This window comes from Salvelinus alpinus, chromosome 13, assembly GCF_045679555.1.
Source record: "Salvelinus alpinus chromosome 13, SLU_Salpinus.1, whole genome shotgun sequence".
NCBI lineage: Eukaryota > Metazoa > Chordata > Actinopteri > Salmoniformes > Salmonidae > Salvelinus > Salvelinus alpinus.
In genome coordinates, this window is record NC_092098.1 from 24105082 (window position 1) to 24132086 (window position 27005).

Genomic DNA, 27005 nt, shown 5'->3' on the forward strand with positions numbered 1-27005 from the left:
AGAATGGGGCCTGTGGTCATGGAAGTGGGAAATTTGAGTAACTTTATGGGACAGTCTATAAAATACTTAGGTATGCAGTTCCTCAGAGCCTTCCTGGAACTGCCTCCTTTAGTGGGTTTAGTGCCTGACCCTCCATAGGCTCAGTTTAAAACTAATCCAGCTCGCAGAGATATTTCCACAAATCTATGGTGCCTCCAGATACTTCCATGTTTTTTTATTATTATTAAAACGCTATTCCTCAGACACCTCAGGATATTACTGTGTGTGGTAGGAGGATGGAGCCCAGACCAACATTCATCACTCCTGTATCTTCAGTAAGTGGGGTCAGACATAACTCCTAATGATGTCACACTTTAAGAAAGGAGGAAAGAAGGGGAAACTCTACTACAACCATTCACTTTCCTTTCATTTTTTTGTCTTTTTTCATTTCAACCTGCTTGGGAAGATAGCGATAGCCGTTGGTGATTGTCCTTGGGAACGTCAGGGCAAACACGTTTTGACAGCTTTATCGGTCTGAGGTGATTGTGATGGAAGAATCTTATATAGGCACTTCCCCTAGGTGAGTGCTGTTATCTCCCCAGCCCTTAACGCATGTCTGCACCCATATCAGCTCAACCAGTCTGGGGATAGGAGGGCCTGCCCATCACATCACGCCCTATATGGGCCCCTGGATCACAAGGTGTGAGGTGGTGGACCAGTCCCAGGCCCCTATGCCCTCACTGGGGCAGTGCAACCACCAGGCTGGCACCCACCCACCCCTCCAGAAAGCACACTGAAACATAACAACTTTACCTTTCCTACAACATGAGGACGACGAGTGAAAATGACAACTAGGGATTACGATTCAAATAAGTACGCACTTTAGATCCTTAAGGACATTCAGTCCTTGATTTAAGATAGAAAGGCATCTGAAAAGAATAACATCTTAAACCCTAAATCCGTTTGTGGATGAATGCCTGTAAAAGCATGTGGATTCCAATGAGACTATTCTTGAACATTCATATGGAACATTTTCCCTAAACAGAAAGCTGCTTGGAAGCCATCTTTAGAGAATTCTTGTTTGCAATGCTGCCTCTCGCAGATGAAGGGAGGAGAGAAGGAAGCTTTGATGGATTTCAGACAAAATCAATGAGCATTGTAATAAACACAAATGGCATTGACTTTCTGACCTTAAACACATCCACTATGTAGTAACTCCTTCCAGAGCAGCCTCCACAAAGCACTGGCTCTGATGGCCCGTACTGTTCATGGATTCATTTACCCAACTGATGATCTCAAAATAAATATTTACCATGGTTTATACGTAGCGCAACAGGCCAGCAATCGCAATCAGTGCCGAGCAACAGCAGAGGCAGATGTATCATCTGGCTTACAGAGATAAAAAAGTTCAGGGAAAAAAACGGGTGTTTCAAAAAGAGAGAAAGAAAGAGAGAACGAGGAAGAGAGCGAGCGAGCGGAAGAGAGCGAGCGTGAGAGCGAGAGCATCCCCGTCCCCCTGGAGAGTAGGGGCACATCGAAACAAAACACATTTCATTGCCTTATATAGCGTTGGCGGTTGGGCGTGCTTGTCTCATTCACAAAGCGGTTGGTGAGATAGCTTAAAGCCCGGGTCCATTCCATTCTTCCACAATGGTATGCAGTGGTTTTCCATTTTTGTTCGTTTGCATGCATTTTTCATCGCCCCCTCATATCGTTCCAGCCGTGTACTTTTTGTTTTGAGAGACCACATGAATTTTTTTGTGAAACTTTTTTGGGTTGGAGAGAGAAAGCGAGTAAGTGAGGTGCAGTCTGGTGCAGTTGGCATCTAAGAAAACATACGAGGGAGGTAGGGGAGGAGGTTGACAAAACACTTATTTTACTGTGTGATAAGATGGGTTTCATTTATGAAACCCACTTATATCAGGTGACAAGAGATTGGGGTCTACAGATACTGTATAGGTCAGATACACAGACCGACACAAACACCTCACAGCCAGGCCTGGGACATACAGTTGGCAGAAAGAGAGACAACATGATCAGACATATTTTTACTGAATGAATTGATAGTTCTAAGTAACAGTTTAAAACTACTCTACTGAACTTCAAATTGTGACTGTGATGTCACAGATGAAACCAATAGAATACATTCACACCATGAGTAATCTATACCCTTGAAATATATATAAAATAAATATATTGTATGTTTTACAGATAACACAATGATGTCACAGGTACCCAACAAGAACCACACAACAGCAAAGAGGAAGAGAAAAAGAGGCTAAGGTGAGAAAACCAAATAAACATCTTCAGTTCGCAGCATACCTGAACCTCACCGGCGGGGCGGACAACGTCGCTATTCATATTTACCCTGTCGCTAACTAAAATCAAATTTTATTTGTCACATACACATGGTTAGCAGATGTTAATGCGAGTGTAGCGAAATGCTTGTGCTTCTAGTTCCGACAATGCAGTAATAACCAACAAGTAATCTAACCTAACAATTCCACAACTACTACCTTATACACACAAGTGTAAAGGGATAAATAATATGTACATAAAGATATGAATGAGTGATGGTACAGAATGGCATAGGCAAGATGCAGTAGATGGTATAGTGTACAGTCTATACATATACATATACATATGAGATGAGTAATGTATGGTATATAAACATTATATTAAGTGGCATTGTTTAAGTGGCTAGTGATACATTTTTACATACATTTCCATAAATTCCCATTACTAAAGTGGCTGGAGTTGGGTCAGTATGTTGGCAGCGGCCACTAAATGTTAGTGGTGGCTGTTTAACAGTCTGATGGCCTTGAGATAGAAGCTGTTTTTCAGTCTCTCGGTCCCCGCTTTGATGCACCTGTACTAACCTCGCCTTCTGGATGATAGCGGGGTGAACAGGCAGTGGCTCGGTGGTTGTTGTCCTTGATGATCTTTATGGCCTTCCTGTGACATCGGGTGGTGTAGGTGTCCTGGAGGGCAGGTAGTTTGCCCCCGGTGATGCGTTGTGCAGACCTCACTACCCTCTGGAGAGCCTTACGGTTGTGGGCGGAGCAGTTGCCGTACCAGGCGGTGATACAGCCCGACAGGATGCTCTCGATTGTGCATCTGTAGAAGTTTGTGAGTGCTTTTGGTGACAAGCCGAATTTCTTCAGCCTCCTGAGGTTGAAGAGGCGCTGCTGCGCCTTCTTCACAACGCTGTCTGTGTGGGTGGACCAATTCAGTTTGTCCGTGATGTGTACACCGAGGAACTTAAAACTTTCCACCTTCTCCACTACTGTCCCGTCGATGTGGATAGGGGGGTGCTCCCTCTGCTGTTTCCTGAAGTCCACAATCATCTCCTTTGTTTTGTTGACGTTGAGTGTGAAGTTATTTTCCTGACACCACACTCCGAGGGCCCTCACCTCCTCCCTGTAGGCCGTCTCGTCGTTGTTGGTAATCAAGCCTACCACTGTAGTGTCGTCCGCAAACTTGATGATTGAGTTGGAGGCGTGCATGGCCACGCAGTCGTGGGTGAACAGGGAGTACAGGAGAGGGCTCAGAACGCACCCTTGTGGGGCCCCAGTGTTGAGGATCAGCGGGGTGGAGATGTTGTTACCTACCCTCACCACCTGGGGGCGGCCCGTCAGGAAGTCCAGGACCCAGTTGCACAGGGCGGGGTCGAGACCCAGGGTCTCGAGCTTGATGACGAGTTTGGAGGGTACTATGGTGTTAAATGCTGAGCTCATATTTACCCTGTCGCTATCTCATATTTACCCTGTCGCTAACTCATATTTAAATATTGTCACCTCTGTACATAGAGGAGTTAAGATTGTGGGGGGGTGACAGAAAATATTTTGGTGCACCTTCATGTGCATTTTCTCTCTGCGGATGGTTAGAAGGGGTTCTTCCAGTATTCTGTAAGTAAAAAAATCTTTGTTTACAATACATGGCAACTTTAGAGAGAAAGCCATGGTGGGAAACCCTGTGAGCCACCCTAATACCTATTTCAGAAAAAAACATGTTACCTGTAATAAATATGGCCCGCTTTCAAACAGTCCCTTATTTACCACGAGAATACCCCCTTTAATAATTTTTTAAAAATACATCCCAGCACGTAGGCAGCACCGGTGAGGAGTGGGAGTGCACTGATCTGGCCACATTTGTATTCGTAATCCTATCCGTAATTGACAGATGCTAGTTGGATGGGATGATACTCATAAATCAGCAAAATTGAAGTGCTTTAAAATGCTTAGGCCTACATTGGTCTCAAGGCAGGTTTTATTGTACCGCATCTTCTACCCCCCCTCCCTAACCCTTCAGATATAAACAAAAGACTGTATAAAGAAGACGTTATGGTAAAGCACATGGGGTTTTGTCTTGGTATGAAAGGGATATAAGAAAGGACATTCTAGTCTTCTAGGGTCAGAGGGGCCAGGCCCTCTGCAAAAGATTACTGACGAGAGGTTCCCATCTCCTCCCCTCAAACTGTCCCTTTAGGTCACTAAAGCTGCAAGAGGTAATGAACCAAACAATGAACAACTAAAATCCTAACCACACGAAGACTCGCCTTTTACCACCACGGTCTGTTACATCAGTTACGATTAAAGTTACCGCCCTACTTTCTCTCCGTAATGGGGAAAACACAACACGAGTGGCCAATCTGGCGATGCTACTCTAATGCACAACATGCCACGAGTAATCGAGGGAAGAATGCAGCCCTAGATCAACGGTTTGAGATTAGGGCTGACAGCGAGCAATGTTAGGAAACTGCTGGGTTGGGACAGAACGAAAGAGACGGAGCAGGAAAAGGCTCTGTGTCAGGACTCAGGAGTCAACATGGGCACCAAACAGGCCGAACCAGGGAGGGACTCTTATTAAGACAAATAAGAAACCCTTCATTTACTGTTCCAAAATGTTTTGCTATGGTGTGCATTAAATGAATACAACCCAGGAGTCCATGGGCCTAGTTGCTAGAAAGAAACAGAGTGCAGGCTACTGGCTTGGCATGTGAAAAACGTACATTTGTTTAAAGATCTGTTAAAGGTTTTGTTAAATTTCAGCCAGTAGTTTTGAAAGTAGAGCTCACGAGCCAAAACGGGTCCCCGAAAATTGTGCTCAATTGTTTTCGAGCTCCGGAGCGAATGCCCAAAGAGTGAATTTATTTTAATGTATAATTTTTTTTTTTAATTAAACAAACTTTGGGGGCGTTCATGTGGTGTGCATGTTGGACTCACCCAGCAATACTGTGCTGACCTGATCCCTCCTCAACCTTGCAACCTCATTAAACATCATTCCATAGCGCGTGGTCTCATCAGAATAGTATTTCAAATGAGCAAGCAAATGTGATAACGTAATTTTATACAACGGAAAATGTATACTTATGTTTCCATCAAATGTCCTACTCCTTGAAAGTGTGTTGATTATATCATATGCCAACGTGATAAATGATGATCGCTGGCAATCAACAGCTGCAGTGTTCCCAGCATTGGATTACCTAATTTCATGGAATACGTGTCAAAGTCTATAAAGACAAAAAGTGAATGCATGGAATTATTTGATTTGGATGGATGGTTGATACAAAGGTAGGCCTATATTTTCCTCTATAAAAAGTGGATGAAAGTTTGCAGTATACATTTCTCAAGCACATCAAAGTTGTGTCGTTTCACGATTTGCAAATGGGATAGATGGACGCGTGCCTTGTGAAAAACCTTAAAGCCTATTGCACAATATATTCCAAAACTCAAACAAAATACACCAGTGGTACCATTTAGGAGATACAGGTTGTGACCATAGTGTTTCTGATCAGGTTGACAATGATCTTCTAATATATTTGTGTGGGTACAATGCCATCTTTTGAGCACAACATTTTGTGGTTTGCAGAGAAACGCATTAATGAAAAGAAACTACTACAGAGGTCTAACAGATCTAACGTTTTCTAACTTCTGATGCATGGATTTGATCGATGTATTCTATGTATTTTCACTGTTATCATGAAAATAATATCTAATGGTTAGCCATGCAGTCACTTGAAACATTGATTCAGAGCGCACGTTCACTACATGACAGGAATGAGCGCGTAGATTGCATGAACTAAATGATGGCAGGTTAGAATGTAAGGATTCTGTGGCTTTTTCCACTGAGAGAGGACTGTAGATTGTTTATTATGCATGTATGAGCCACACAAATGGCACATTGAAACAGTAGGTAAAAAATGTATTTATTTTTCTATCTTCTGGAACATCTCTTTGAAGGGATATTTCGGGATTTTGGAAATGAGGCCTTTTATCAGAGTCAGATGAACTGGTAGATAACATTGGTATGTTTCTGTGTCCAATATGAAGGAAGTTAAAAGTAGTTTTGCGAGCCAAGGCTAACTAGCATTAGCGCAACGACATGCTAGCAGATACCCATAGACTTCCAGTCATTGCGCTAACACTAGTTAGCAATTGGAGCTAGTTAGCAACTTCCTTAAAACTGCACACAGACATAAACATGGTATCCACAAGTTCATCTGACTCTGGGGAAGTAGATAAAGGGTCTCGTTGCCAAAATATCCCTTTAAGTATACTCCTGAGGTGTGAAAGAAAAAAAGCATAGCCACGTCCATATTCTGCAAAGAGATTTGGGGCTTAGTAGCCAGTTTGTTTTCTGTGGTCTGACTGATGGTGTTGGGACCCTGGGGGTCAGCTCTCTGGGCTTGGAGACGGAGCGGGCCATCTGTTTAAACGGGTCCCTTTAATCCGGCCCAGAACAATATCCTGAGGCTGAGAGCTGAAGGTTGGAGAGGGGCACCCAACCGGCAGGCAACCCACAGGACTGCTCTAAGGCCAGACGTTAACTAGAGGAAAGGCTTATCGCCTACGCTAGACACTGCGTCAGGGCAGACGCCCTTTAGACTTCACAATAGAACACTGCCTCTGTTTTCACACACTGAAAACACACATACAGTGCCCCTTCAGATAATATTCATTCCCCTTGACTTAAAGCCTGAATTCAAAATGGATTAAATTATTTTTCCCCCCCTCACCTATCAACACACAATACCCCATAATGACAAAGTGAAAACATGTTCGGAGAATTGTTTTGCAAATTTATTGAAAATGAAATCTCTCATTTACGTAAGTATTCACACCCCTAAGTCAATACTTTGTAGAATCACCTTTGGTGGAAGTGATTACAAAGGTGTCTTTCTGGGTAAGTCTCCGCACCTTGGATTGTGCAACATTTGTCCATTATTCATAAAAAAAATGATTCAAGCTGTCAGATTGGTTGTTGATCATTGCTAGACAACTATGTTCAGTCATGCCATAGATTTTCAAGTAGATTTAAGTCAAAACTAAAACTCGGCCACTAAGGAACATTCACTGCCTTCTTGGTAAACAACTCGTGTAGATTTGGCCTTGTGTTTTAGGTTATTGTCCTGCTGAAAGGTGAATTCATCTCCCAGTGTCTGGTGGAAAGCAGACTGAACCAAGTTTTCCACTATGATTTTGCCTGTGCTTAGCTCCATTCCATACATTTTTTTTATCCTGGGAAAAACTTCCCAGTCCTTAACGATTACAAGCATACCCATAACATGATGCAGCCACCACTATGATTGAAAATATGGAGAGTGTTATTCAGCAATGTGTCGTAATAAATTTGCCCCAAACATAACACTTTGGATTCAGGACAAAAAGTGAATTTCTTTGCAGTATTACTTTAGTGCCTTGTTGCAACAAGATGCATGTTTTGGAATATTTGTATTCTGTTCAGGCTTCCTTCTTTTCACTCAATTAGGTTAGTATTATGGAGTACTGTAACTAAAACGGTAATCCATCCTCTGTTTTCTCCTATCACAGCCATTAAACTGTTTTAAAGTCACCATTGGCCACACAATGAAATCCCTGTGCGGTTTCCTTCCTTTATGGACGCCTGACCTTTTCTAGTGACTGTGTGTGTTTATACACCATCCAAAGTGTAATTAATAACTTGCTAAAATGGATATTCAATGTCTGTTAAAAAAAAATATATATATATATATCCATCTACCAATAAGTGGTCTTTGTGGTTGAATGTGTGTTTGAAATTCACTGCTCGACGAGGGACCTTACAGATAATTGTATTTGTGGGGTACAGAGATGAAGTAGTCATTCAAAATTCATGTTCAACAATATTAAAGCACACAGAGTTAGTGCATGCATCTTATTATATGACTTCTTAAGCACATTTTTACTTCTGAACTTACTTAGGCTTGCCATAACAAAGAGGTTGAATACTTATTGACTCAAGACATTTCAGCTTTTCATTTTTGTATTAATTTGTAAACATTGAAATATAGTATAATTCTACTTTGACATTGTGAAGTATTGTGTGTAGGCATTTAATAAATTAAATACATTTAAAATTCAGGTTGCAACACAACAAAATGTGGAAAAAGTCAACGGGTGTGAATACTTTGAAGGCACTGTATAGGGAGGCCAGTAAGATAAATAATCTGAGAATACAGGGAAAGAACAACATGTGGTATTGATAGAGTGGAAAAATATTCCTCTGACATAAATCTGTGTTAAGAGCGTTGAATTCTGTGGCTCATCTGTTCAATGAAAGATATGTAGGGCCTAAATTTCCACCCAGGGCACTTGTGCCTAATGTTGAAAAACACATTACCAGGACAAAAAAGGAAAAATAGGTGTCAAACCATGATAAACTGAAGGCAACCTGATAGTCTGTTGACAGACAGCGCTCCAAACAGACTGCTGGATACATATAGCCCCTCTCATCTCCCCGTTTCGCTTCCACAGTCTGTCAACATCCCAACGCTACTCAGTCATCTGAACACCATCCAAACCTACTTCTGAACCAATCAGATCACCCTATACCCCAAGGCCCGTGTACTCTACACCAAGAGGGAGAGTAAGTAGAAGTTACCCCTAATATAACCACAGAGTAAGAGCGAGGGGAGAGTGAAGGAGGGAAGGGAAGCTGGCAGAGTGAAGATGTAGGAGCCAAATGGCTCATGAGAAAGTTTCAGAGATTGATTGTTAACTAAATAGTACCACAGATGGGAGTGATAGATTTTTTTTTTTGCCATGCAGGTGAGAGAAAATGTTGCCGTTTTAAAGCACATTTCCTGCGATTCTACATACTCTGCCATGGAGTTGAGAGAACATGTTGCAGTTTTATAGATAATTACCTGCAATCCTATGCATTTTGCCATGGCTAATAATGTGTTATTTTACACAAACATAATAGTAAAATCTATACTGCTAAATGTATTATTTGGGGAATTTTCAATTCTCACTGACTGTCTTAGCTAGCTTTTATTTGGGTGATTGTTAGTTCTCAAAGATACATTTTCTAATAATATGTCATTATCTTTTCTACATACTTTATCCGTTTGTTGTTATTTAAGTTTACACTGAAAATGTTTTTCCATTCTGAATAAATAAATATAACTTTAAAAAAAAATGTAAACACTGTTTGGAGATAGGTGTCCCGAAGAAACACTTAGGCAACCCGCCCAAGGATTTCAATGGCAGAACAATCCCTGCCCTGTATCAGTGGTTCCAGGAGCATCTTGGCCGTTCTACCTGGTTCTTCCCTCCTTATGCCCCACAGGTCCTTGTCAATATTTTGGCTGTTCCTCCTGGTTCCCTTCTCAGTCTGCCTGCCCATCCAAACTTGTCGTGTTCCCACACAAAAACACGACGTGGAATAGGAGGCTTAGGGGTGTCGTCAAACCAGGGTCTCGTCGACAGTGAATCGCTCGCTGGCAAATTTACATCATCAATCAAGTGTTCTTGGAGAGGAGAATCACAGCAATTCCTGTGATATCCAGGCAGTGAGCAGCACTCACACTGAGGCAAAAAGGAGGAGGCTACAAAATAAATAGGAGGCTAAAAAAAAATGTTTAAGCTACAAAATATTATGACCCCATCAAAGAAAGATAAGACTCTCAAGCCTCATTAGAAGTGTAGACAAGATCAGGCACTAAATCCGACTGGGGGAAAAATAACAATGTTCTTTTTTACACAAAAGATCATACAAATTATTGCCTGATGATCTTCTGAACTTCCCAATACCTTTCTGATGCATTTCAGCCACTTCAAACCATACTTCCCTTGGCTTGAAGTACTGTCAGGCTCATTTGGAACAGGCTGTCATAGCCCCAATTAAGAAAGGAACCAATGACCATGGATTACATCATATTTCTTACATGGTGGGGTCACGAAAACATTTTGATATCAAAATGGGGTCGCAGGACAAACAATGTTTGGGAACCCCTGACCTTGGTCATGTTGGAGTCAATGAGCCCCATCACATCAGCCTCTATAAGCCCGGCCCCAGGCCTGCAGAGGATCCTCAGCCTCTGGGAGTCAATGGAGCTGCTTTAAATTCCTCAGAACCGCACCGGGATAAAGAGATGGAGAGAGCAGGAGGAGGGAGTTTTAGTTATGTAGGACTCGACAGCACTGAGCAGAGCCCATAGGAAATAGATCACTCACGCACCTTGGAGGACATTTTCTCTTCCAAAGTAAGGCGAAGACACAGAACAGTCATCGGCCAGAGGAAGACCTTAGGCCTGGAAGGAATCTTAACCCCAAAACTGTACAGCTCACCTCAAGCTGGGGTGAGGAGTGATGCATAATACTAGGAATGTTTATATTTTATTATTGAATCTTCTGATTCAACAGAAAGAGAAAAGACTTGAGGAAGATGGGTCCTCTACTTATGATGAATGTTGCCTAACTATACAAAATTGTTATTAACAGTTCAAAACATTGTGCCCCCTGTACATCGCAGTCCAAAAGGGTGATAAAATAGCCAACTTCTAATTAACTGTGGTGTTCCCCAAGGCAAGCTCTGCGCAAACCCTGTAGATAGTGTTAACATTACGCCACATTCAAATATAGAACAACAGAGCTGTGGTTTGTCAACATGGAGCAAACCGTACTTGGAGACATGCCTCCCTGCTGAATCGCCAATGGTTTTAGAAAATTATCATTTGCTGCCCTCTTGTGGAATAAAGAGCTATGAAAGACCATTAATCACTAATATGTAAGGGTGTCCACCCAAAAACGTACAGCATCTTTGGTCTATTGGTGAAAAATAATATATAATTGTGTAGATAATCATCTAATAAAACCTATGGTCCAAACCTAATGTCTCTATCATAATCTGTTCAAAAGCTAATGGAGTTTCTATCCTGGTAAAATGGCCAAAATAAGGGTGAATAATTAAATGGAGGTCAGAGGGGAAAAAAGTGGTCAATAGTCAGAAAAATAATATTGCGTCAGCTAGGCTGGCTGCTGTGCAAGAACTGTGGCTAACTGACAGGCTCACCGTTGAACTCATCATCATTGTTCTCGAATCAGGATGACATTGAACAGGTGGTATATAGGTGGTAGGATACATAGCGATTTTGAGACGACATGTAGTATTTTCATATTTTAGTATACGCTTTTCTTATTAACGCGAAATTCCTGTTACTTTTCGATTTCTCACAAAAACGGGTATTTCTGAAATTTCAACTGAGCGTGACAAGCATTTTCGGTGCTTATTATCGGGTACAAATCCGAATTTTGTGATATAATGTTAATGATTTGTTAGAGAAAGACCCCACTGTACGATTCAGAACATGAATAATAATTTGTCTTGGTAAAATGTATTTTATAACATAAGGAAGTGAAATTTCATCACCAAAGCGCGTGTTCACGCATCCTGATAATTCGAATGGAATTCTCCATCTGTTACATTGTTAGACATTGCCAACGATAACACAGTGCCTTTATTTGACTAACTTGATTAAAGCCTTCCATATGCATTTCCTGTTGTGTCCAAGAAAACACACTACAGACTGGATTTTTGGCAGCTCTCAGTGACTTGGGAGAAAAAAACTGCCTCCATGATTACAAAGGCATTTGAGGCAGTTTCCTGGCGCCATCTTATGGACAACGTGGGGAATGTATACAGTGACAGAAAGTATGTGACGTACACAGTAGTAGAGAATGTTCCCCACAAGTATATTTAGCATTTCCAATCTTCTCTGGCAGCTAAAAGAAGGCGTTCCTGGTAATGAGAAGGGCAGTCAAAGAAAGTACTAGCCAAGAGGCTAACGGGACATATTGTCACTTGGGAGATACTAACTGTCCAGTGTCTTATGTGTGGGAATGTTTGGCGGGTGCAGTCCGTCTCACCTCAGCAGAGAGAAGACACTGTAGGAGTTCCTCACTGAACTCTGGTCCACCTGGAGTAAACTGTTCTTCTTCCTCTCAGAGTGGTCCTGAAATATGCACATTACAACAACAAACCAAACACAGAAAATGAATTATACAACAGAATGTCTATAGTCTATGTTAGGGACAGAATTCCTGGAACAAAGTCAGCAGTACCTTATGATCAAAGTCAGCTGCATAGTAGCCATCATTCAATCCAAATATGATCTCATTTGGATTCCTGGAGCGGATCTGTGAAGGAACAAAGCAGTGGTATTTAGTCTGTATTAAAACAAGAGAGGCTGTTATTGTCTATATGACTGCAGACTGTACTGTATTCTGATCAGAGGAAAGCATGGTATGCTAGTCAGCATACATCCCAAAGCAGCCTACATTATATGAGCGTATGTTGTTTCCACTGACCTGTTGCCCTGTGTATCTAAGCCCGTCCAGGTTGACCTTCCACTCTATGAGAAGTGTGAACTGTTCCTCTCGGCCGCCCCAGATCTTCACCACGAAGCAGGACACAGACGTGTCCAGGAGGTCTGGCAGCATGCCAAAATCCAGGCTCCGCCATGTTGGATTCTGTAAAAAACAGGACAAGAGAATTGATGAGACAGCTGAATGAATGATCCCACTGGGTTGCAAAGTTTTGATAAGTTCAACTAATATTGCGTCTTAAAACAACCAAGTGTTTAATTTGTTCCCGATTTTGAGACAGGTTGAGAGGCACATTTGAAAGATTCAAATGACAAATCATGTGTGTCAGTAGGGTGTGTGAAAGTGACTCGAGCACACAAAATGGTGCTGAACCAGGATGTTAATTTAACTGTAATGTAACTGTTGTCCCACTTATAAAAGTCTGACCAAATATTTACAAATCCAACTTCAATATCCCGAGGCAATTTGTCGTCACAAAGGCTTGGCTTGTCCAACAATCGGTAACTAGGTTTCAGACTGATTTCTGAGCTACTCAAACCCAGCGGGCAAAACTGGTTGCAATGTCATTATCATTATGACGTCACATGCCACATTTTGCCTGCTGGGTAGACAAGGTCCCTGGACTCCCTGAGGTTTGTCTGTCTATCCTGTGTCATAAACTACTGTACAAAGAAGCCCATTCCCACCATTCAAAGAGCCTACCCATCTGCCTTCCTGCAGAACGATATATAACTGATCATCTTAAACTGTTTGTAAAATGGAGGATTGACAAAGCCAGAAGTGGAGAGGAAAACAAGAGAAATAAAGGGGAAAAATGGCCTAGATATGGGGGGGTAGTGTGCCGTGCGCAATGTTCCTCTACATAATAACAGGAAGAGCAGGCGGAAAGGAGCAGCCTCCTTTGACAGACGAGAGACCACAAAGGGGAAACAGACCAGAACACTAGAAAGCAAAGGTCACAAAGAGGAATGCTGATGTTTTTAAACACAAAAACAGATTTCTGATCTCTGCCAGACATGATCATGAGCTTCATCTGCAGTGCATTATAGACTAGAGAGTAAAGGAAAGGTAGGCTTGGAAAATAGCTTAGGCCAGCTCATGACTCTGCATTTAGCCTGTTAGTAATGGTCTGCTATACTTGGCTGCATTCATCATAGACTGAATAGACTCCATGCAGAGATGGGAGCGAATAGCAGCTGTTGTTGCACATAGATTTGGTTATACACCCGAACAGTCGGTGAGGACAATCGTTTCCCCGCTAATGAGGAAACCAAAAATATGGAAACTACCAACTGAAGTTGCATTAATAGCGCTATAGTTGAGAAAATCATCAGCAGTATCTGATTTTACTGAATGACATCTTTCAGAACACAATGACAGCCCTGCTATGAACACGTTTACAGAGAGAAAGAGTACAATGGAAGCTTGTGGTCATATTTCATTCCTGTTGATGTAAGCCTATTTGTTTCACCTTCTCTCATACAGTGTGTTGCTACAAGGCTGCTTCCCACCTTCCTGTTGTTTGTTTATATGACTGGGGGACAACACAAAGAAAGAGAATAGTGCATGCTAGGAACAGTGACATTGACTGTTTTCTGTTGTCTTGGTCTTGTTGTACACACGCATCCTATCACAGCTGTCAATGAGAGACCGAACAGTAAACCCCTGTGCTGTGACCTCTGTGAAGCTGAGGAGACAGGAAGAGAGCTCCACAATCCTGGTGTGGCTGATTTTTGCAACATCAACATGTCCAACCAAACAAGTATTATGGACACTTGTCTATGACTGCTCAAAGCGGGTCAATCAAAACCTCCCTTTCTGTCAGGTTACTTTAAGTAACATCAGCAGTTGATGTTTTGACGGAGAGAAAGTGAAAGGTTGGCTACTTGACTTGATTCTGTTAGACGCAAACACCAAGGCAGCTGGCCTGAGTCCATGTGTTGACTGTCAGGCACTACTCCTCCACAATTTGGAAATGGAGGAAGTATGCCCTCTTTCCACACAGCAGCACTGGAGAAAGTGCCCACTGTATACACTTTCGCATGCACCACACATGTGAGCGCGCATAAGCTAGGACAGGGGTAGGCCCAGCGCTTAAAATCGAGCCGGACACCGTCGGAACAGAACCCGGCACCTCTCCGTTTTGAACTGTTTCATTCAGGAACCTACTTTGCCGGATCCGGTACATCTACATAAAAAATAAATAGTCATTGGAACAACAAATAAAACATCATAAATCACCCAGAAAAACAGTTACATTCTTCCATAAAAAAAGTCCACAATCAACACTCTAAACTGCACGAACGGCACCAGAACATTAAGATGAAATGTATTTTGAATTTTGTTCTAGCAATACGGTGCATTAAAACTAAATTCCTGCATAGCTATAAAATCTAACTGTAGTTTTGACACAGCCAGATCAACAGTCGGGGCAATAGCATCATCCGCATATAGATGAAGTTTACCATTTTTAACAATTGAACAATGATTATTATATAAATTGTGAAGAATACAGGTCCCAAAAATCGACCCGTGGTACACCTTTATGTACTTCAAGAAATTGGACTTAACCCCATCAATCATGATGGCCTGAGTTCTGTCACTAAGATACCATGAACAGGCGTCAGAGCTCAGGCCTTTCGAGGACAACATTCAATAAAATAGCATGATCAATCGTGTCAAAAGCTTTTGACAGGTCCACAAACAAAACAGAACATTTCATTTTAGTGTCTAAAGCATTGACAAGAACATTGTTAACTAAAGTGGTTGCTGTAATAGTGCTATGCCCAGACCTAAACCCTGACTGGTTTACATTCAAAATATATTTCCCAGATTTAAAAAAAATTGCTAATTTTTACATTTACCAAAGATTGAAGAACCTTTGCTAGACAAGGAAGCTTTGAAATGGCCGCGAAAATTATTACTCTATTTTATCAACGTCTAAATAGGCCTATTGAGTGAACATTGTTTCACAAAGTAAAACAATTTTACAAAGTAAAACAAGAGAGACAGTCTTTGGCACAAGAGTATTGGCCATCGCTGGCTAGTGAGCGGCGCATCATTGGGTGAGTCAGTGAAAGTGGAAAGCTTTTCTAGGACTATAATTTACTGATCGTTTTTTATTGATCTCAGATTCTCAGTTTGGCAATGTCAAAGTAGCCTGTCATTTCAATCATTTGTGTGTTATTAAAAAAGATTATGCTGAAGCCTCCAGTCATATAAAATGACATAGAATTGCATGAAATGTGTTTATAAAAAGGTCAAATTCTTCCCAGACCCAAGTACAAAAAAAATGCAACTTCTGTAAGCGCCTCTACTCTAATACTCTATACCACTACATAAATGCGATGATAGGCATGCCCTGCTTAATTATAAAGGTGACTTCTATTTTTTGTCCATTCCGGTACCTCAGAGCACCCCAGGTCACTTCCCTCTCGCAGTCCCTTTTTGTTATGGCACCTCCCAATTTACAAGCACTGGGTAGGCCTAGGACTTGTTTCAATTCATGGGTCTTCGGAATACAACTAGGCCTATAACCGGTAGTGTGCCTCCACAGATGTGAGCAGACAAAGCATACGACATAATTGATTATGACATTCCATAGCTGGTGCTACGGTCATTTTTTGTGAGGCCAGGAGGCTCTGGCCAACACGTGTTTTTCTTTTTTCAAACAACGACACTCACCAATGAATCTCGGATGACCTCACTCTTGTAAAAGTCTGCAAGGGAAGGAGAAAAGCCAGTTAAGATTTATTTTAAAGCTTTCTCAAGCAGACAATGAATAAACACACAAAAGCTCAAACAGCACTTGTGAGGATGCAACTCCTTTCAGGACTACAATGATGGGAGGAGTCCTATTAAAGGGTTTGCACAGCAAACGTTTCTAGGATTACCTGACAACAGTAAGCCGTGAGGTTTAGCCTTGATCTGGGTCATTGTTGATCATTGACTTATAATGAAATAATTTGTCCTTAAAACAAAGTGAAAGACCACATTTACTGTAGCATCAGCGTCCCCTAACAAGCCAAACCCTTGTGCATTTAACCACACAGCGTAATGGGACTCTGACCTTTCTCCCACTTATGAGAGTAATGCAGTCCACCTTAATGCTGAACATTTAGACCTAAAGGGGGCTCTGGCACTAAGGGCCGAAATCTAACGTGAGATGTCCGCATAGTAACATGGCTTTTGGTTAAATCATGCAATCATGTCAATGGAAGAGTTGCTCAAAAACTTTAGTTATGTGCACAGAACTAGTTTGGATTCAGGCCCAAAGACAAGTTAAGTCAATTTGTACTGTGGACTGGGCTCAGTATGAAAGGGGTATTAGTGCAGTAGCCTAGTACATTGTCTTACAGAGACAGCAGAGAGAGTACTGTATAGTAGTACTGACCTCTGGATATCCGGTCCTCTAAGCAGAGATGAAGGGAAAAATATGTGTCCAGTAGTGGAGAGCCATTCTTGTTGACAATGTTGCGGGCTGCAATGCTTCTGAGATGACGTAACCGCCTCTGTCAGGGAGAGAGGCAGACGGTAAGATAGTCAGGAAAAAGAGATGAGAAATAGAAGAGGCATAGAGGCAGAGCTGGAGAGTCAGGGATAGCGAGCAGGAGAGAGAACATGTTAAATGGTCTGCCCAAAACAAGGGGGACTGTCAGGCAGTTTGAAAGCCTAATGGGTCAGTTTCAATGCCTTTACAATTGTATTAACACCTTCAAGAGTCTCATCTGGTTACACAATCCAAAATTGATGCTTATCAATTTACGAAACTGTTACCAAAGAACTAGCCTAATTCACACAGGATAAACATAGAGTAGCAACCAGAATACCAAATGTCATATAGCAAAGTATTTACTGTTCATCAGGGGTCCCCAATAACATTCAGCCGTGGGCCTATTTTTCCTGGAGCGGATGGTCGGTAGTTATAAATAATTTGTACTCGACAAATTGACCACAAGAATCCCAAAGAGATATAGTATTTGACCAAAACAGAATAATTTCAAACCTTGATTACATTGGGATACGATCGCATATACTGTATCCCTCTATCTATGCATGGGAATACTTGGGAACAGACTTCCTAAATTAGAATCAATTTTAGCTGATTTCGTCCTGATTTTACAGTCTTTTATGCCTCATGAAGCTGGTTGAGAGAATGCCAAGAGCGTGCAAAGCTGTCATCAAGGCAAAGGGTGGCTACTTCGAAGAATCTCAAATATATTTAGATTTTAACACTTTGTTGGTTACTATATGATTCCATGTGTTATTTCATAGTTTTGATGTCTTTACTATTATACTACAAAGTAGAAAATAGTAAAAATAAAGAAAACCCCTGGAATGTGTAGGTGTGTCCAAACTTTTGACTGGTACTGTATGTATGTATGTATGTATGTATGTATGTATGTATGTATGTATGTATGTATGTATGTATGTATGTATGTATGTATGTATGTATATTACACTACCGTTCAAAAGTTTGGGGTCACTTAGAAGTGTCCTTGTTTTTGGAAGAAAAGCAAATTTTTTGTCCATTAAAATAACAGCAAATTGATCAGAAATACAATATCTACATAGGTGTCAGAGGCCCATTATCAGCAACCATCACTCCTGTGTTCCAATGGCACGTCATATTAGCTAATCCAAGTTTATCATGTTAAAAGGCTAACTGATCATTAGAAAACACTTTTGCAAATATGTTAGCACAGCTGAAACCTGTTGTTCTGATTAAAGAAGCAATAAAACTGGCCTTCTTTCGACTAGTTGAGTATCTAGAGCATCAGTATTTGTGGGTTTGATTACAGGCTCAAAATGGCAAGAAACAAAGAACTTTCTTCTGAAACTCATCAGTCAATTCTTGTTCTGAGAAATTAAGACTATCCCATGTGAGAAATTGCCAAGAAACTGAAGGTCTTGTACAACGCTGTGTACTACTCCGTTCACAGAACAGTGCAAAGTGGCTCTAACCAGAATAGAAAGAGGAGTGGGAGGCCCCGGTGCACAATTGAGCAAGAGGACAAGTACATTAGTGTCTAGTGTGAGAAAGACGCATCACAAGTCCTCAACTGGCAGCTTCATTAAATAGTACCCACAAAACACCAGTCTCAACGTCAACAGTGAAGAGGCAAAGAAAAAGACATATCTCCGACTGGCCAATAAAATAAAAGATTAAGATGGGCAAAAGAACACAGGCACTGGACAGAGGAACTCTTTCAAAAACAAGGACATTTTTAAGTGATCAAACTTTTTTTTGCTCTGAAAACTTGGGGGGGGCGAATTTGTCCTGGCTATTGGGGAACCCTGCTGTAAATCCTCAAGTTAAAAAATAAACTGTAATTTTAGAATATCTTAAAGTATCTGGTTAAACAGTCACACGTAGGCTATCAACATTTGCCCCCAAAAAATACATTTTATGGAATGATTCACGTCCGGGAATAACTGACCACAGATGCAGACAAGAGTTCCATTTGAAACCAGAGTTCATGTTTTGACTTCACTGTGTGTTTCCATTACAAAAGCCTTGCATACACAAGAGAGTCACAGTTTCATCAACTAAAGCTCAAGCCAGCGTACCATTGATGCACAAAAACTCTTTGTACAGATCACCATGGTTGGATATCAGTAAAAAAATCCATCCTTCAAAAACTGAGCATAAAATAAAAGGAACCCGCTTGAAGAGAAAGGTTCAGTTATTTCCAATCAAAAAAAGATAGGCTAACTGAAGAACACTTTTTTTCCACAGATGACAATCTATAAAAAAAAGAATAATGGCTCCAAAGAAAAAACTCATAATTGAGTGGTTAAGTCAAGAGAACGACCATGGGACATGACAGATACTCATGAAAAGAGGGGCCCCTCCGGGCAGCAGCATCAGAGAAGCAGCAGGACTTTATGTCAATGGCCGGCCTTCACCTGATCTGCATTCTTCAATCTCCAGCAACCCACACTGAGCTTCCACCACCACAGGCATTAGGGATAAATCTAAGTCATGGGATTCCCTAAAAGATTAAGGCCCCTGAAACAAAAACACAGCTTGTTCAGCAAAGGCTTTTTCCCCCCACAAAAATGTCGGAAGACGTTTCTCCGAATGAGCTAATTTGTAGCTATGAGAGCAAAGAGGGCCTCCAGCAGAACATATAATCTACCTACTAGGCCAACTGGTGATCTTTAGCGCTGAGACAATGCCAGTACCAGAATATTTTTCCCATGGCAAAAATGAAAACACCAAGCAGACCAAACTCGTTGGTCCTTAAAAAACGTGTTGTACGTAAAATATTGTGTGCTTTAGATTTGGACATAAATACATGTGACTCTGGATGACAATGTAAGTTTGTTTCCACCATTCGGGCTGTTTTCCTAAAGAAGTTAGATCTTCTTTGTGTTTTGTTTCCTTGCCACGATACTAACGAGTATTGCGATAGTGCTATTGTCCCGGCCATAGTCATCGTGCTGTGAAGGTAAATGGTTGAGTCCATCCAGGTGTATATCTTTTTTTGTACCTTTCGTTAACTAGGCAAGTCTGTTTAGAACAAATTCTTATTTACAATGATGCCTACACCAGCCAAACCCAGACAACACTGGGCCAATTGTGCACCGCCCTATGGGACTCCCAATCACGGCCGGTTGTGATACAACCTGGATTCGAACCAGGGTGTCTGTAGTTCTGGTACTTCCGGCGCCGACAGAGATGGCCGCCTCGCTTCGCGTTCCTAGGAAACTATGCAGTATTTTCCTTTTTTACGTGTTATTTCTTACATTGGTACCCCAGGTAATCTTAGGTTTTATTACATACAGTCGGGAGGAACTACTGGATATAAGAGCAACGTCAACTCACCATCATTACGACCAGGAATACGACTTTCCCGAAGCGGATCCTCTGTTTTGCCCACCACCCAGGACAATGGATTGGATACCAGCCGGCGAACCAAAACAACGTCGCCGTAAAAGGGGCCGACGAAGCGGTCTTCTGGTCAGGCTCCGGAGACGGGCACATCGCGCACCGCTCCAGAGCATACTACTCGTCAATGTCCAGTCTCTTGACAACAAGGTTGATGAAATCCGAGCAAGGGTACCATTCCAGAGAGACATAAGAGACTGTAACGTTCTTTGCTTCACGGAAACAGGGCTCACTCGAGACACGCTATCGGAGTCGGTACAGCCAGCTGGTTTCTTCACGCATCGCGCCGACAGAAACAAGCATCTTTCTGGTAAGAAGAGGGGCGGGGGGGGTATGCCTTATGATTAACGAGACGTGGTGTGATCATAACATACAGGAACTCAAGTCCTTCTGTTCACCCGATTTACAATTCCTCACAATCGAATGTCGACCGCATTATCTACCAAGAGAATTCTCTTCGATTATAATCACAGCCGCATATATTCCCTTCCAAGCAGACACGTCGACGGCCCTGAACAAACTTTATTTGACTCTATGTAAACTGGAAACCACATATCCTGAGGCTGCATTCATTGTAGCTGGGGACTTTAACAAGGCTAATCTGAAAACAAGACTCCCTAAATTATATCAGCATATTGATTGTGCTACCAGGGCTGGTAAAACCCTGGATCATTGCTATTCTAACTTCCGCGATGCATATAAGGCCATCCCCCGCCCTCCTTTTGGAAAAGCTGACCAAGACTCCATTTTCTTGCTCCCAGCCTATAGACAGAAACTAAAACAGGAAGCTCCCGCGCTCAGGTCTGTTCAACGCTGGTCCGACGAATCTGATTCCACGCTTCGAGATTGCTTCGATCAAGTGGATTGGGATATGTTCCGCACTGCGTCAAACAACAACATTGACGAATACGCTGATTCGGTGAGCGAGTTTATTAGCAAGTGCATCGGCGATGTAGTACCCACAGGAACTATTAAAACATTCCCAAACCAGAAACCGTGGATTGATGGCAGCATTCGCGCGAAACTGAAAGCGCGAACCACTGCTTTTAACCAGGGCAAAGTGACCGGAAACATGACCGAATACAAAACAGTGTAGCTATTCCCTCCGCAAGGCAATCAAACACGCTAAGTGCCAGTATAGAGACAAAGTAGAGTCGCAATTCAACAGCTCAGACACAAGAGGTATGTTGCGGGGTCTACAGTCAATCACGGATTACAAAAAGAAAACCAGCCCCGTCGCGGACCAGGATGTCTTGCTCCCAGACAGACTAAATAACTTTTTCGCTCGCTTTGAGGACAATACAGTGCCACTGACAGGATCCGCTACCAAAACCTGCAGACTCTCCTTCACTGCAGCCGACGTGAGTAAAACATTTAAACGTGTTAACCCTCGCAAGGCTGCAGGTCCAGACGGCATCCCCGGCCGCATCCTCAGTGCATGCGCAGACCAGCTGGCTGGTGTGTTTACGGACATATTCAATCAATCCTTATCCCAGTCTGCTGTTCCCACATGCTTCAAGAGGGCCACCATTGTTCCTGTTCCCAAGAAAGCTAAGGTAACTGAGCTAAACGACTACCGCCCCGTAGCACTCACTTCCGTCATCATGAAGTGCTTTGAGAGACTAGTCAAGGACCATATCACCTCCACCCTACCTGACACCCTAGACCCACTGCAATTTGCTTACCGCCCCAATAGGTCCACAGATGACGCAATCGCAACCACACTACACACTGCCCTAACCCATCAGGACAAGAGGAATACCTATGTGAGAATGCTGTTCATCAACAACAGCTCAGCATTTAACACCATAGTACCCTCCAAACTCGTCATCAAGCTCGAGGACCCTGGGTCACGACCCCGCCCTCTTCAACTGGGTACTGGACTTCCTGACGGGCCGCCCCCAGGTGGTGAGAGTAGGTAACAACATCTCCACCCCGCTGATCCTCAACACTGGGTCCCCACAAAGGTGCGTTCTGAGCCCTCTCCTGTACTCCCTGTTCCCCCACGACTGCGTGGCCATGCACGCCTCCAACTCAATCATCAAGTTTGCAGACGACACTACAGTGGTAGGCTTGATTACCAACAACGACGAGACGGCCTACAGGGAGGAGGTGAGGGCCCTCGGAGTGTGGTGTCAGGAAAATAACCTCACACTCAATGTCAACAAAACAAAGGAGATGATCGTGGACTTCAGGAAACAGCAGAGGGAGCACCCCCCTATCCACATTGACGGGACAGTAGTGGAGAGGGTAGTAAGTTTTAAGTTCCTCGGTGTACACATCACGGACAAACTGAATTGGTCCACACAGACAGTGTGGTGAAGAAGGCGCAGCAGCGCCTCTTCAACCTCAGGAGGCTGAAGAAATTCGGCTTGTCACCAAAAGCACTCACAAACTTTTACAGATACACAATCGAGAGCATCCTGTCGGGCTGTATCACCGCCTGGTACGGCAACTGCTCCGTCCCCAACCGTAAGGCTCTCCAGAGGGTAGTGAGGTCTGCACAACGCATCACCGGGGGCAAACTACCTGCCCTCCAGGGCACCTACACCACCCGATGTCACAGGAAGGCCATAAAGATCATCAAGGACAACAACCACCCAAGCCACTGACTGTTCACCCCGCTATCATCCAGAAGGCGAGGTCAGTACAGGTGCATCAAAGCAGGGACCGAGAGACTGAAAAACAGCTTCTATCTCAAGGCCATCAGACTGTTAAACAGCCACCACTAACATTGAGTGGCTGCTGCCAACATACTGACTCAAGTCCAGCTCACTTTAATAATGGAAAAATGTATCACTAGCCACTTTAAAACAATGCCACTTAATATAATCTTCACATACCCTACATTACTCATCTCATATGTATATACTGTACTCTATACCATCTACTGCACCTTGCCTATGCCGTTCTGTACCATCACTCATTCATATATTTTTACGTACATAATCTTCATCCCTTTACACTTGTGTGTATAAGGTAGTTGTTGTGAAATTGTTAGGTTAGATTACTCGTTGGTTATTACTGCATTGTCGGAACTAGAAGCACAAGCATTTCGCTACACTCGCATTAACATCTACTAACCATGTGTATGTGACAAATAAAATTTGATTTGATAGTGACACCTTTAGCACTGAGATGCAGTTCCTTAGACCGCTGTGCCACTCGGGAGCCAACATGTAACAGTATTACTTCTGTCCCTCTCCTTGCCCCAACCTGGGATCGAACCAGGGACCCTCTGAACACATTGACAAGTCACCCACGAAGCATCGTTACAATACGGGCTGTTTGACAGAGAACTGTAAATGTTCACATATTTTGGTGTTACAGTCTCAGTGGCCTTTACTTTCAATGGTCCCATTTCATAGCAGTCAAAACAGACAATGTTTTTTCTACAGGGATCATAAGTTCTTACTCTAAGGGACATAACACGCAGGTCACGATCTAGCTCTGAACCTTTGCACAATGAGCACATAATAAAGTAGTAGGCCTCGGTGTATCCTACTGTACTCCAAATGAAATAAACACATGTTAGAATAGGGGCAGTTCCATGGTAACAGAGTGACACAGACTCAGATGTTTCACTTTAAAATGCATGTCAAACAAAAACCAATTATTGCAAAGTTAAACAAACCATATACGCACATTGACAACTTAATTTCCACAGAAGATTCTACAAAAACATATTTAGTTGATGAAGAGTGAAGATGCAAAGTTTGGTAACAGAATGACGGTTTGTGCTGTTTGCGCAGTTATTCTGTTACCAAACTTTGCATGTGCAATGTTTTTACACTCCTCAAATTGTCCAGTGTTGGTGACCGAGTCGCCACTTGAGCCACTTCTTCTTGTACTGCGCCGTTATTTGCGGCCCGCCTGTTAGCTTGCACGATTCTTGACATTCTCCTTCGACTTATCATCAACGAGCCATTTTTGCTCACAAAACTACCGCTGACTGGATGTTTTTTGTTTGTCACACCATTCCTGGTAAACCCCAGACAGTGTCGTGTGTGAAAAGCCCAGGAGAACGGCTGTTTCTGAGATACTAGAACCGGCGTGCCTGGTACCGATGATCATACCACGTTCAAAGTCGCTTATGTCACTCGTTTTGCCCATCCTAACGTTCAATCGAACAGTAACTGAATGCCTCGATGCCTGCTTTATGCCACATGACTCACGGTCTGTAAGAGCTAACCATTTTCATGAACGGGGTGGTGTACCTAATAAACTGGCCACTGAAGACCACTTTTTGGTCATATCAAGTGCAAGGGCTTGCAGGTAAAGGTGCAGTTTGAGAGCTGTAGACGTATAGCTATGTCTGATGTGGTTCAGTCCTATTAGGGGTTAAGCTGGTTGCTGAGGACTTATTAATAATAACTTGTGCAAAGACCTTGGGCATCAGACTGAAGGGTCTGTCCTGTAACTAGTTCATAAGTCAGGTGACCAAATTACTGTAGTGGTGCCTCGGTATCAGGCCAGGTCTTACTAAACTGGCTAATTATCATCGTCTCTGTAGCTTGCAAATTAGATAACTAACAATTTTATCTTACGGTTGCACATGTATATTGTTATTAAATACAACTTTGTATGTAACGGACTAAGGCTTAGAAGCTAGAGCTGTCTGGATACTCAAGAGAGCTGTAAAAGTCAGCTGAGCTAACGTTAGCTTGCTAGTTAGCTTAGCTCACTCTGCAGGCCTGTTGTATTCATCTTGCAGCTGACACACAGCAACGTAACAATACAGGACAATACGCATATAATCTACATAAACACAGAGTTACGGGTGTTTGTCCTTACCTGCTGAGATGTGAGCTCAACGTGCAATGCTCGAGAAGATGAGGCTCCAGAGTTGACAGCGTGATCCCGACCGGTGATGGAGTTCATTCTCCTATCGGCACCAGGGCGTTCGCTCCTTCATTCAACAAAACATCTCATCCCTGCCACCGATCAAACCCAGATCCTGTACATCTAGATTTACCTTCTACGGCAGAAATGTATGCATCGGTGTAGCTAACGTTCGTAAGAAAACAGCACTCTTGAAGCTGTCAGTTAGCAAGCTATGTAGCTAGCTAGCTACGTGACATAAACAAAGTAGGACCTGCTCGTGTAGCTTTCGGTCTGTTAGAGGGCAGCACCAGCAGATCACTGATTGGTCCACGGCTGTGTCTGTCAAATTAAGGAGTTACTCGTCGTTCGAATATACTCGTCAAATATAATGTCTATCACAAAGAAAGGGGCGGAGAGACAAACCTCTAGAGCTGCAATATGAGGAAGTGGGTGTTTATGTATGGTGACCAATGATGTATACTTCGCTGATGGTGACAACAAATATTTTTATAACTAAACCAAGATAGACCACAGTCTGTCATTTCCAACAGGAACAAATGAGTCAGTGGGCAGACGTCTAGCGAGATCCTATTGGCGCGTTCTAGCATCATCTACATATTTCCGTTAGGGGACGCCTACTCTGAAGTGTGCGTTTGCAATAACTCAATTCGCCTCTGCACTCCTAAAAATTGCGATTTTTAAAAACTTTTGCAAAGGGTAAAGTCTATAAAACGTAGTCCACTCTGTTCATAACAGTTGTTAGTTTTGGGAACAGAAAATTGTATTGAAATGTTTCATCGATGAGAAAATGTGCAGAATGTAGGCCAAATTCCATCTTCTCCCACTGCCGTTCTTTTATGGTAGTGAGTGGAAATGCCAAGCGGATGCTTCACATTTATGCATCTGGTGAAATATCTGTCTCATTGTTCTATCTGTGGTGACAACGCACTCAACCAGAGATACTCTATATAATGACGAGATGGTCTTATCTAACAATCAAATCACATTTTATTAGTCACGTACGCCAAATACAACAGGTGTAGGTAGACCTTACAGTGAAACGCTTACTTACGAGCCCCTAACCGACAGTGCAGTTTCAATAAATACAGATAAGAATAAGACAATGTGAATAGTCTGGGTAGCCATTTAACTAGATGTTCAGGAGTCGTATTGCTTGTGGGTAAAAGCTGTTTAGAAGCCTCTACAATGGTAGTAGTTGGCCGTGTTCAAGAGCATAAAATCAATGCATCATGATTTGTAGATCAGTCAGTCGGCAGTCGCCTGCAATGTCGAACAAGCTGGTTGTCACAAAGGTGGAAAGGCAAGCAGGGACAGGCGAGATCAGGTGGCAACATTCTAGCCAATGAGAGGGCAGATAAGCATGTAAAGAACAGAAATAACTTGATATTGAATTGTTTTTCTCAAAGTTGCCGAGATGCCACATGCGTCCACTTATATCAGTACATTCGTAACAAACTAAACATTACTTAACTTATATTCAATCAAATAAGCCTCACTTAGCAATCACATTTTTTGCTGACCAAATCCAACACTCTCACACCATACAAAAAAGTGGAGTGGAGCCTCTATTTACGCTCAGATTCGAAGATGCTTATTAACATCAAAGTAGATACAAGACTACAAATCTCGGCAACCTCCTGCACGTCATCTCTAGCTGG

General features: G+C 42.5%; 1 protein-coding gene across 1 annotated transcript in view; it reads right to left on the reverse strand.

The window, feature by feature from the left end:
- The window catches only part of LOC139537441 (UV radiation resistance-associated gene protein-like), a 142807-nt gene extending 117066 nt beyond the window's left edge, over positions 1-25741 (reverse strand). The window contains exons 1-6 of the mRNA XM_071338726.1: positions 25297-25741; positions 17002-17119; positions 16293-16327; positions 12591-12752; positions 12345-12419; positions 12150-12235 (exon numbers count right to left, since the gene is read on the reverse strand). Coding sequence (XP_071194827.1) covers positions 12150-12235; positions 12345-12419; positions 12591-12752; positions 16293-16327; positions 17002-17119; positions 25297-25383 — 563 coding nt within the window. The 5' untranslated portion in view covers positions 25384-25741. The remainder of the gene's footprint in view (positions 1-12149; positions 12236-12344; positions 12420-12590; positions 12753-16292; positions 16328-17001; positions 17120-25296) is intronic.
- Between the last annotated feature and the right edge of the window lie 1264 nt (positions 25742-27005).